Source organism: Mauremys reevesii, linkage group 2, assembly GCF_016161935.1.
Source record: "Mauremys reevesii isolate NIE-2019 linkage group 2, ASM1616193v1, whole genome shotgun sequence".
NCBI classification, from domain to species: Eukaryota; Metazoa; Chordata; order Testudines; family Geoemydidae; genus Mauremys; species Mauremys reevesii.
In genome coordinates this window covers 284,599,174-284,610,322 of record NC_052624.1, presented here as the reverse complement: position 1 = coordinate 284,610,322, position 11,149 = coordinate 284,599,174, and the positions used below count along the sequence as shown (strand labels likewise).

General features: G+C 65.1%; 2 protein-coding genes across 3 annotated transcripts in view; one reads left to right on the top strand and one right to left on the bottom strand.

Moving 5' to 3' along the window:
* The first annotated feature begins 203 nt into the window (after positions 1 to 203).
* IQCN (IQ motif containing N) lies at positions 204 to 3,799 on the top strand. The gene is made up of 2 exons (XM_039527991.1): positions 204 to 318; positions 2,031 to 3,799. The coding sequence occupies exon 2, from the start codon at positions 2,032 to 2,034 to the stop codon at positions 3,715 to 3,717; it is 1,686 nt and encodes a 561-aa protein (XP_039383925.1). The 5' UTR covers positions 204 to 318; position 2,031; the 3' UTR covers positions 3,718 to 3,799.
* Positions 3,800 to 4,396: 597 nt separating this feature from the next.
* The window catches only part of LRRC24 (leucine rich repeat containing 24), a 28,923-nt gene continuing 22,170 nt past the window's right edge, over positions 4,397 to 11,149 (bottom strand). For both annotated transcript variants that reach the window (XM_039527993.1, XM_039527992.1), the window contains exons 2-5: positions 10,010 to 10,172; positions 8,617 to 8,895; positions 7,666 to 7,834; positions 4,397 to 6,670 (exon numbers count right to left, since the gene is read on the bottom strand). In XM_039527993.1, coding sequence (XP_039383927.1) covers positions 5,652 to 6,670; positions 7,666 to 7,834; positions 8,617 to 8,895; positions 10,010 to 10,162 — 1,620 coding nt within the window. In that variant the 5' untranslated portion in view covers positions 10,163 to 10,172 and the 3' untranslated portion in view covers positions 4,397 to 5,651. The remainder of the gene's footprint in view (positions 6,671 to 7,665; positions 7,835 to 8,616; positions 8,896 to 10,009; positions 10,173 to 11,149) is intronic.

Here is an 11,149-nt window from a genome sequence, read left to right as displayed (position 1 = left end):
ATCGAGTGCCCCCCACCCCCACCCCAGCCCAGTATGGGTTCATCAGGGCCTCAGACTGCGCCTGTCCCTGGACTGGGGCGTCTGGTGCAGCTGTGCCCCCACAAACAGCTGGCAGTGCTGGCTGGGCACGGCAGGGCCAGGGCACACCCCTCCCCCACAGCTGGACTGGTCACTCACAGGCCATGGCAACAGAGTCACTATGACCTCACACGGTGAGACATCAGCCTTCCCTGGGCGTGCGGCGGCAGGAGACAAGGAGCTGGGAGGCCCCCGCAGCTGGCACCGGAGCAGGCGTCCCAGCTCCCCACTTCAGTGCAGGTGCAGCCAGGCTTCAGGACCGTTCGCCCTGGGAATGGGGTGGGTTGGGGGGGGCGGGGAAGCTTGGCACGATGACCAGGCCCTCCACGGATGGATTACCCCCAACCCGAGCCCCTGCCATTCTGGCTGGGCTTTGCAGGGCTGGGTCATGCCCCCCCGCAGCCCCTGGCAGGCTGGGCTGGGCACTCACCCACGCCCGACCCCAGCCCCTGGCACCCGGGCTGGAACCCTGCATTTGCATGAAACGTGAAGCTCTGTTTCGCCCTCGATGTTGCGCCTTTGCAAGTGCCCCAGTCCCTCAATGCCGTACCCCTGGGCTGGACAGGACCAGGCCCTCGGGCATGTGAATGCCAATTAATGGCCGGCCTGGGGCTCCCCGTTTGTTCTCTAATGCTCCAGTCGGCCCTCCCCCAGCAGAGATGTCAATCTGTTGCAGGTGATGCCCTCCCAGGCAAGTAGCTTCACAGAGGCCTGAGAGCAGCAGCGCTGGGATGCTCCCCTGGGGACAGGTAGGCCATGCCCTGTGCAGCGTGCTGGGACAAAGCGTCCCTTAGCCCAAAGGCACAGTCAGGGCAAGGAATGACCTCAGCCGCACAGGACAGTGACCCAGACCAAGCCAAGCGCAGCAGCCTCGCACACCCCATTCCCAGTGTGTCTGGGGGTGCCGGCGGCGTACGGGGGTGCTATAGCTGAACCAAGCCCTGCTGGCCTGAGTTCTGCCCTAATCTCTGCCAGGGTGGGGCGTGGAGAGCAGGGGGACCCTGCATGAGCCCAGTTTGGTGGCCAGGAATCACACCTTCTGTCAGTCCTAGTGAGTGGATGCGCAGCTCATGGCCCCAGGTCTAGGTTGCTCTGGCTGAGCCTTTTAAAAAAACTTTCCAGGCTAATATCATGCAGTGGTGAGTTCCACGGGTTAACAACGTACAGCTGCCTTTCAGCCATCTCCCCACTAGCCTGTGCCTTGGCCTCCAAGCATGGGATCTGCCAGACACCTCTCCCCCAACAGCCCTGCCCTCACCACTCCCTGGACCCTGCTACTGCCCGCTCAGTACCGCTGCCAGCTGCCCCAGCCCCCAGCCAGCTGAGACCCAGGCATGAGCCAGGAGAGGCTGGATGGGGCAGGAGACACGTCCTTTCCTGCCATTGCTGCTCCAGGCCTCGCCGTTTCAGGTGTCAGTGAATTAGAACTGTTGTGTTAGGCACTGGGTGGCCCGGCTGGCCCCCACCCTGCTATGGCTGCTGTGGAGCCCTGTGCTCTCTGGGGATGAGGCTGCTCGGGTCTGAGCAGAGGCACGCTGGGCACACAAGGGAGGACACTGGGAGGGGTTCCCCAGCACGACATTGAGCTCATGGCGTTCCCTGACCTTGTGCATCAGCCTTGACAATGCTGCCCATGACGGGGGCTCATAGCACACGAGCATCTCACATCTGTTCTTAATGATCATTTATGTCTCCTGCAGCATCACCCCGGGGCCCCACGGTGCTGGGCAAACCAGCCAGGGCTCTCGCTGTAGGGCTGGGCCGAACGGGGGCTTGGCAGTGACAAACCCGGCGGGGGGAGGGGGAGTATCCATGGTCCCAGCCAGCTGTCTGCCCCGCTCCCCTCGGGGTGCTGCTGGCATCGCAGCAGAGGCAGAGGTGAAGCAGGGCCCTGTGGCACGGGGAAATCCATCCTGGGGGGTCAGGCCTGACAGGTGGCTTTCCCCCCCCAGCATGGAGGCCGTTGAGCAGTACCCCTCAGCCCCACGCCCTTGGCACGGCCGCGTCCAGCTGAGCTTTGAGGAGCTGACCCCTGCGGGGCGGCAGCGGCCCAGAAGCAGACTCAGCCCCGGTCGGCGCCACAGCAGGCACCGGGCCAGCTCCTTCGACGAGGTCCTGGTGGACGAGTGGGACATGCTCCTGGACGCAGCGGCCGCCATCATCCAGGCTGCCTGGCGCGGGTACCAGGCCAGGCAGCAGCTGCGCGCTCAGTACCACGCGGCCGTCGCCATCCAGGCCGCCTGGAGGGGCTTCCTCGCCAGGGAGCGGCTGGCCAGCCAGAGGGTGGAGGCGACTGCCTGGCAGGGCTACCCGGCCGGGCGGGGGCACGGCTGGGCCGAGCCGGAGCTCGAGGAGGAGCAGGCGGCCGTGGTGATCCAGGCCCACTACCGGGGCTACAGGGTGCGGTGTGAGATCCACAACCAGTACTTGGCAGCCACCATCATCCAAGCCCACTATAGAGGGTACCGGGCACGCCAGGCATTAGCAGAGAGCCACAGAGCCGCCACCACCATCCAAGCCCACTGGCGGGGCTACCGGACCAGGCAGGAGCTAGCCCCCGCCAGGGCCGCGCTCCGCCCCACCAGCAGCCTGAGGGACTTCTTCAGCAGGACGTACCGAGGGCTCGTCAACTACATGATGGGGGCGCAGGAGGCCCCGCCCCCGCCCCCCACCAGGCTGCCGTCCAGGACACAGGGACTCGGGGGGGCCCAGGCGCCGCTCGGCTTCCCTGCTCGCTGGCCAGGGGAGTGCAGGGCTGGCAGGGAGAAGCTGCCAGGCCTGGCGCAGAGAGGGGACACGGCCTCCCTTGACTTCAAGAAATGCCCCCAGTGCGGGCGGAACATGAGGGTCTGGGTCCTGGAGGGGGTGGGGAAGGGCACGGCCTGCCAGTCGGATGCCAGCTCGGAGGGACGTTATTACCACACACAGGGTCCCCCCTGGCAGGCGGCACCCGGCCACCCCGGCGCCAGGAGGGAGGGCACCGGCTACAGTGCTGTTGCTGAGCGAGCCTGCCACGGAGCTGGCCATGGCCGTGCTCAGGCCCGGCAAGCCGGGGCCCGCCGTACGGAGAGGGCTGAGCAAGTGCACTACAAGGGGCACCGTCACTGGACGGGCACCCCTCCAGCAAGCAAGATGGTGGCTGAAGAGCGGGCTGCCCCCAAAGTGTGGCAGCAGGGCAGGGAGAAAGGCCAGGAGGGTCGCCCCTGTGTGGCCCGGGCAGCAACCCGGGGCAGGGAGCGGGGCAGGCGCAGCACGGCTGACCTGAGTGCCATGAGGTACCACTCCTCTGCCAGCTTCCTCCCGAGCGCCGAGCGCCAGCAGGATGCAGAGGGCACAGCCGCGGCCTGGCTCTCCAGCAGCTTCTGGACCAGCCAGCCCGAGGGCGAGAGACGCGTCTTCAAGACCAGGAAGCGGTACTGGCGGCTGGTGCAGGCAGCCACGCGCATCCAGGCCTTCTGGCGGGGCTGCCAGGCGCGGCGGGCACTGCGCGAGCAGAAGGCGGCCGCCGTCAGGATCCAGTCGGCGTTCCGGGGCTACCAGACCAGGGCCTACCTCTCCGCGGTGGGCGTCCTGAGCGGGGGCGAGACGGAGGAGGAGTCGGACAGTGCGTGGAGCTGCCGGTCAGTGCGGTGCCACTAGGCCCACACGCCCCTTGTTGGGCGGGGAGGGGGCAGTGCCTGGGTTTGTTACCCTGCCAATCTCAATAAAGCTAGAGTACGTACAGCTTCTCCAGCAGCACCAGTGCGCCAGACACTCACCCAAGCCAGGAGCTGACTAGTGCTGCCAGCCCACAGGCACACTTCAGCCAGGGGGAAACTGAGGCCCTGAGCCGGGTGAGCGGCTCACCCGGGCAATCAGTTGGCTGCAGTGTTGTTGTAGCCCTGTCAGCCCCAAGAGAGTACAGAGCTGAGGTGGGGGAGGTGAGATCTTTTATAGGCCCAACCTCTGTTGGTGAGAGAGAGAGATGCCTCACGTTACCTCACCCACCTTGTCCCAGGAAATCAGTGGCAGAAGAACCCAGGACTTCAGATTTCCCTCCAGCTCCTCCATCCCCTCTTCCTCTGCACCCTACTCACTCCCCTCCCAGAACCAGAACTAGGCTGCAGGAGTCCTGACTTCCAGCCCCCGCACTCCACTCCCAGGTTTAACTCCCTAGACCCCACTCCCCTCCCAGAGCTGGGGGCAGAACCCAGGAGTCCTGTGCTGGTAAATCTCACTCACACACATAAGACTTGGCTAGCTGGTGTCTGTGGGGGGGGCTCTTGGTTATCTCACTCTCCAGCCACTTTCTCCTCCCCCCCGCCCGCCCACTGCGTCTCCCCTGCTGGAGCAGTGCTGCTTCAGTGGCTGGGGGCGGGGGGGCGGTGTCTGTCTACACGGCAATGAAACACCCGTGCCTGGCCCGTGTCAGCTGTCGGGCGCTGGCTGTTGTTTTCCGCTCCAGCTGGCAGGCCTGCCCGGGGAAAGCCGCTGAGAGCCGTCACCCCTGCAGGCTGAGGCCACCTGCTTTGACCATCTCCACCCACGGGGCGGCTTTCTAGACAGGGGGCAGTCGGGGGCGGGAGAGAAGCAGGCTGGGGGGGATCAGGAATGTCAGTGCAATCGTGGGGCAGGAGCCGTCGCCCACATGAGCAGGGCTCCCAGGAGCCAGATGGTGTCAGGGACTCGACCCAGCCCGAGAAGCTGCTGAACCTCAGGCTCATGCTCAGCTCGGCTCTGGCCTCTCAGGACTTCGGTTTGCAAAGCTCTGTTTGTCCCAGCGCACAGTCACGGTGGCTCAGCCGCGGCCCCGACCTTGGGCCAGAACACGGAAGCTAGGAGAGCCCCCAGCCGAGCTGGGGTTCTGGGGTACATGGGAGCAACGGGGGACACGGGAGGACTCAGGTGGCCCAGGGAAGGGGATCTAAGCCCAGGAGGACGCCCCAGGGTTAGAACTAGCCACGAGGCTCTGCCCAGGCTGGGTGGCTTGGAAGTGACGGGGGTCCACTCCCTGCAGAGAGTAACAGAAAGGGCTGGGCCAGGCGCACCAACCCCCAGCTCTGGCCGTCATGCGCCTGCGGAGAACGGACAGGAGCGCGTGTGGGTGCCCATAGAGCCAGGCTGGGTTTTGTAGGTCCTACAAATATGGCGCTTTTCCACTTCTCCTGACAGTGACGCAATTTTATTTCTTTCATTAAAAAACTCCCCCTCCCCCTCCTCCGGCGATTCTTTCAGCTCCGGGAGACGTTTCCCGCCCTTGGCCAGGCCAGCGACGCCCTGGGGGCCCTGGGTGGCTTCACAGTGTTTCTAGCCATGCAGGGGAGTCCGGGAGCAAATGGGGGTCACCCCGCAGTGCAGCCGTCTGGCTGGGCAGACGGCCTGTCTAACCCCCCCACCCCTGGAACCAGCCATGCCCAGTGCTGGTAATGCCCAGGCAGCCTCCCTCTCCGCTCGCCCTAAATCACAGCGGGGCAGAGGCTATCCCAGCTACAGGGACGCAGGAGAATGGTCAGGGGTCACAGGCACACTGGAGTGGGGACGGGGGGGTCTGTCCCACTGCCCTGCCCTAACGCCCCCCATCTCCCCACGGTGCCTCAGCAGTGGATCTCGTAGGCGATCTGCGGCTGGAACGCGAGTCCCTGATTGACAAACAGTTCGCTGGCCTCCCGCTCGCCCTCCTCCTCCCCCTCCAGGGTCTGCGTGGCCTGGTCCTGCAGCGGCTCTGGAAGCCCCGGGAAGGCCCCGGCCAGCCCCTCGGGGTCCTTGTAGGTGGCGAAGAGCGGCTTGGTGCGGTCGATGACGAACATCTCGTGGCCCCGCTCGTCGCGGTACTCCTCCAGCTGGGCGAAGGTGGTGGGCCCGTCCGAGTAGTCGTTGACATAGAGGATGTTCTCCTCCTTCTTGGCCTTTTTCCGCTTGCGGTGCTTCCTGTAGATCATGACGATGAGGAGCAGGGCGACGAGGGCCAGCAGCGAGATCCCCACGGCGATGGCCGTCTGCGTGGCCATGCTCAGGGCGTTGAAGTCCATGCTCTCCATGTCGTAGAGGGGCTCCTGGCTGACGTCCACGGAGGCCGGGTAGGCGCGCGGCGGCGGCGGTGGCTGCTGCTGGGAGAGGTTGACCATGAGGTGGAAGAGCACGCGGGCTGTGCCGCCTGGGTTGGAGGCCTCACACGCGTACTTGCCGGCGTGGGCCACCGTGATGTTGTTGAGGAAGAGCATCCCGCTCCCCGTGTCCGAGTCGAAGCGCTCCCCGCCACCGCGCTCACGCAGCTCCGCCCTTCTGCCCAGCGGCTTGGTGCTCGCCGTGGCGGGCCCTGCCCGCACGTGGGCCACCTTCCGCCAGCTCACCAGCGGCTGCGGGTAGCCGGAGGCCTGGCAGGAGACCCGCAGGTCGTCCCCAAGCCGGGCCGTCACCTCCAGCGGCTCCACCTGCACCACAGGCGGGATGCAGATCAGGCTGTTCCCAGAGATGTCCAGCAGGCTCTGGTAGGCCAAGCGGGGGGGCTCCGAGCACACGATCTTCTTGTCCAGCGAGCTGAGGAGACGCTGCCCTTCCTCCTTGATCCAGGCGCCGAGCCAGTGCAGGGCACAGTCACATCGCCAGGGGTTTGCTGCCAAGAGAAGCTGGGTCAGTCGGGATGGTGTCCAGTCACCTGACCCCCACCCCAAGCCAACGCAGGGGCTGGCTGACGAAGAGGCAGGTCCAGACGGAGCGCCGGGCCGGAGGGAGCTGTGCTGGCAGCTCCAGGGAGCCGGGGTGGATAGCTCGGGGGAATGGGCTGAAATTCAGTCGAAGGAAAGTCTGGCTGAAGCTGGGGGAGTTTCCCTGCAGGGAGAGCCGCAGGGTGGTCCAGGAGTGGGGGCTTCTGGGCTGAGCACAGGTGAGGGGTGCTGAGGGGCGACTGATCTCCCACGGGGGCAGGCTGGTTACACCTCGCCCCTCTCCAGCACGTCCTGCTCTGAGGGAGCTTCGGCACCTCAGCCTCCACACCCCAGTGCTATCGTCCCTGCTGCACTGCGGTGGGGGACACTCAGGGTCCCACAGGGCGCGTGTGCAGAGCCGGGAATCAAACCCAGGTCTCTCCACTCCCCGCCCCGGGCGCTAACTGCTAGATCCGCTGCCTCTCAGAGACGCCTGTCAGGTGGAGAGATGTTGAATGACACCATCGCTGGGGGTGTATCCTGGGGGACCAGTCAGCACCCTCTACCCCTCTGGACAACAGGGGGCAACCCCAGGGCAGCTAATTCCCCAGGCCTCACTGCCCGAGCCAGGGCCCCATCTGCTGTGCCGGGGGCAGGGGCAGGGGAGAGGCCCCTCTCAGCAGCCTGCAGTCCCACTCCTGGCCCAGAGCCTTGGCTCTCTCTGCCAGCTCCCTGCTCTGCTTCGTGGCATCCAGGCCAGACAGCTGCGGGGGCCCCAACACCCTCAATGCTGGGGGGAGGGGTCCAGCCAGGGTCAGGGCCTGGTCACAGGTTATTATTGGACTTTCAGAGGGAGCCCCTGCTCCTGCCAAGCAACAAGACCAGCAGATCCCCCCTCCCTGCCTGACCTGCAGGTGGCGCTGCAGCAGCCAGGAGCCCTGGCACAGGTGAGCAGGGCGGTTACCTGTCAGCCTCAGCACCTGCAGGCTGATGAGCGGGCGCAGGGCGGCACGGCTGATGGTGCGCAGGTTGTTTTTGCTGAGGTCGAGCAGGGCGAGGGAGGAGAGCCCCGCCAGCGCCTGCTCCTCCAGCGTCTCGATGCTGTTCTCCTGCAGGTGCAGCTCCTGCAGCCTCTGCAACGGAGCACGGGGAGGGAGGGTCACCTGCAACGGCTGCTCGCTAGGCCAGCGGGGCTGACACTCACCAGCAGACATGGCCCGACACGCGCGCACACATGCAAACACGCGCCTGCACCGGCAGGCACGTCACTGTGCACACATCCACGTCCCGAGTCCCCCCACCAAACACACTGCCACGTACACAGAGGCTGAGGTACGCCCGCCGGTTCCCACCCTAACTCGCATACACGTTCCCCCCATGCACACATCCAGAATGCCGCTGCCCTTCACGCTGTGAGCCACAAGAAACCCCCCAGTTTCACAGGGACCCTGGAGGCTCAGCTCTTTCCATGTACCACCCCCTGGGAGATGGGGGAGCATGATTCCCGCATTACGGGGTGGGGGAATCCAGGCTTCCAGACTCACATCTGTTTCTCAGGCCATTCCAGCCCCTCGTCTGTTGTGTTCGGTGGCTGGACAGGCGCGGGAGCTGCAGCCAGCCGCAGTCTGAGTCCAGGCAGCGGGGTCTCCGCTTGGCACTGGAAGCAGCGCCGACAAAACCCAGTGCAATCGCCTGGATACGAGCACGTCCACTGCATGTGGGCATGGGCGGGCTGGGCAGGGAATCCCGATGACCCCACCCTAGGTGCCCTGGCACTGCATGCAGCCCCCTTGGCAGTGCTGTTAGCACCGCTCCAGGCTGCCCAGGCAAGCCGGGGCTCCCTCCCCCGGCCTCATCCCAGGAGCAGAGCACCTGTCTCCCCTGGCATCAGGGGACGCAGGCAGCGCCCTCTCACCTGCAGGTCACAGAAGGTGAAGTCCAGCAGCTTGGTGATCTGGTTGCCGGCCAGGTAGAGGACGCGCAGGTGCTCCAGGCCCTTGAAGATGCTGCTGTTGAGGAGGTGGATGCGGTTGCCGTTGAGGGCCAGCTCCAGCAGGTGCTGCTGGCTGCGGAAGGCGCCCGGCTCCAGCGCTGAGATGGTGTTGTTCTGCATGTAGAGGTACTGCAGGCCCCGCAGCGCGGCCAGGTCCTGCTGGTGGATCTGCGTGATGCTGTTATCCTGCAGGAAGACAGTCTGCGGAGGGGACACGGGGTGAGAGCAAGGCCCTGGCTCCACCCCCCAGGGGGGCACTGCCTTCCCCAGCTCCCCGCAACCTCCCTGCCCTATGGTGAGAAACAGATGCATCTCTCCCTGCCGTAACCCAGCACTGACAGACCCTCCCTCCCCCGCATGCCAGGCCTTGGCCAAGGGCTCTCCCACACCAGCCCGGGCAGGGATAACGCCCCAGTAGCTCTGTCACTAGGGCATGTGCTCCGGGGTCGGGTCCCTGTGCACGTGGGGGCATTCTAGCAGGGTTTACCCAGAATGCACTGAGGCTCAGCACAGCACTGGCCTTTCCTTCCTCGCTCCTGGTTTCTCTCGCCTCGTTCGGTGGCTGCCGGCTGGCGAGGGGCCTGCTGCCCGGTTCACCCAGCGGACGGGGTGGGGCTGTTACTGCCGACGGCCCCTTCTGACCCAGCCCCCGTGGAGTATACGCCAGGAGTTAGGTGCTCGGGGCATGACATTTTCCCCAGTCCTAAGTGCTGCAGCTAAGTCGAGTTAATTTTTACGTGCAGACCAGTCCTTGCTATGCACAACATCACTATGATCCAGCCTTTCCTCTCCCATCCACCCCACTCAAACCTCGCCCCGGCTCTCAGCATCTCCATCAGGCACCATCCTTCTCTCTGGCCCCGATCTTTCCCGCTCCTCTCCATGCTGCTGCAAAGACCATTCTCCCAGCCGGCCCCGGTGACCACATCGCCCCCTCTCTTTGGATCCCTCCCCCGGCTCCCCCTTCTCTAGCGCATTCAACACGAGCTGCTGTCTTCGGCCATGGGTGTGTTGAGACAACTGCCTGCCATGAACCAGTATCGTATCCTTGTTCTCCCCCACTTGTAGCCAGCTGTTGTCTCGTGCCCTGTACTTAACCTAGGCAGGGACTGACTTTTTATTCTGTCTGTACAGCACCTAGCGTTACCAGAATAATAATGGGCACCTGGGTTCCATCCCTGTTCTTGGGCTGGTCCTGCCCCATGTCTCAGTTTCCCTCTCTGTAGAAGGGGATAATGACCCTTCCTCCCCCCAGGGAGCCTGCTGGATGGATGCCAACATGAAACTGGGTGGGCCTGGGGGTGCCCAGCCATACCTGGGTGGAGGGGTGGATGCTGGCCGGGATCTCCTTGAGGCCGAGGGAGCCGCACTCCACAGTCATGCTGTAGCAGCGGCAAGTGGCAGGGCAGCCGTCGGCCCTGAGCGCCAGCAGGCCCAGGAGGAGGAGGGGCGCGACAAGCAGGGCCATTTTAGACCAGCTGGCAAAGAGACAGAGAGCGGGGGCTGAATATCGCCAACGCAGAACGGATCCCCTGCCCCAAGCCCCACCGCCCCTGCGGAGCTGGGACTAGAACCAGGTTCCCTGGCTCCAAACAGCGCGCTTGCCTGGGGAGGTCTTCCTCGGCCCAGCCCCAGCGGCAGGGCCCTGCTCCTGGACACTGGTCCATCCACCAGACGGCAACACTCACGTGTGAGTCCTGCCCATCCATCCCCAACCCAGACTGGGCTCCCACAGCCCAGAGCCACCCTCACCTCCCCATTCCAGCTCCTTCTCCATCCCTGAGCGCCAATCCCACCCCAGCCTTCCCTCCTTGCCACCAGCTCCCCATTCCTGCTCCTTCTCCATCCCTGAGCACCAATCCCACCCCAGCCTTCCCTCCCTGCCCCCAGCTCCCCACTCCTGCTCCTTCTCCATCCCTGAGCACCAATCCTCCCCCACCCCCAGCCTTCCCTCCCTGCCCCCAGCTCCCCATTCCAGCTCCTTCTCCATCCCTGAGCGCCAATCCTCCCCCACCCTTCCATCCCTGCCCCCAGCCCCTCATCCCAGCTCCTTCTCCATCCCTGAGCGCCAATCCTCCCCCACCCCCAGCCTTCCCTCCCTGCCCCCAGCTCCCCACTCCTGCTCCTTCTCCATCCCTGAGCGCCAATCCTCCCCCACCCCCAGCCTTCCCTCCCTGCCCCATCCCAGCTCCTTCTCCATCCCTGAGCACCAATCCCCTCCTCTAGGCAGCCGGCTGGGACAGGGTGTGGGGTGGTGAGCGATGGGGGAGCAGCGACACCGCATTCCCCAGGTGTTGTTAAAGGGACATAGAGCTTATTAGACAAGGTGGGGGGAGGGGGGTGTCGCACCCCATGCCAGCCCCAAACTTTGCAAGCAGGCAGGAGAGAGACGCTCCAGTGGCTTGGGCGCTGGCCTCCCGTGAGGCACCAGGGAGCGGGGTGGATTGACCTGGGA

Bases quoted from the DNA above. Each gene is read 5' to 3' on its own strand.
- IQCN (XM_039527991.1), top strand. From the start codon at position 2,032: ATGGAGGCCGTTGAGCAGTACCCCTCAGCCCCACGCCCTTGGCACGGC.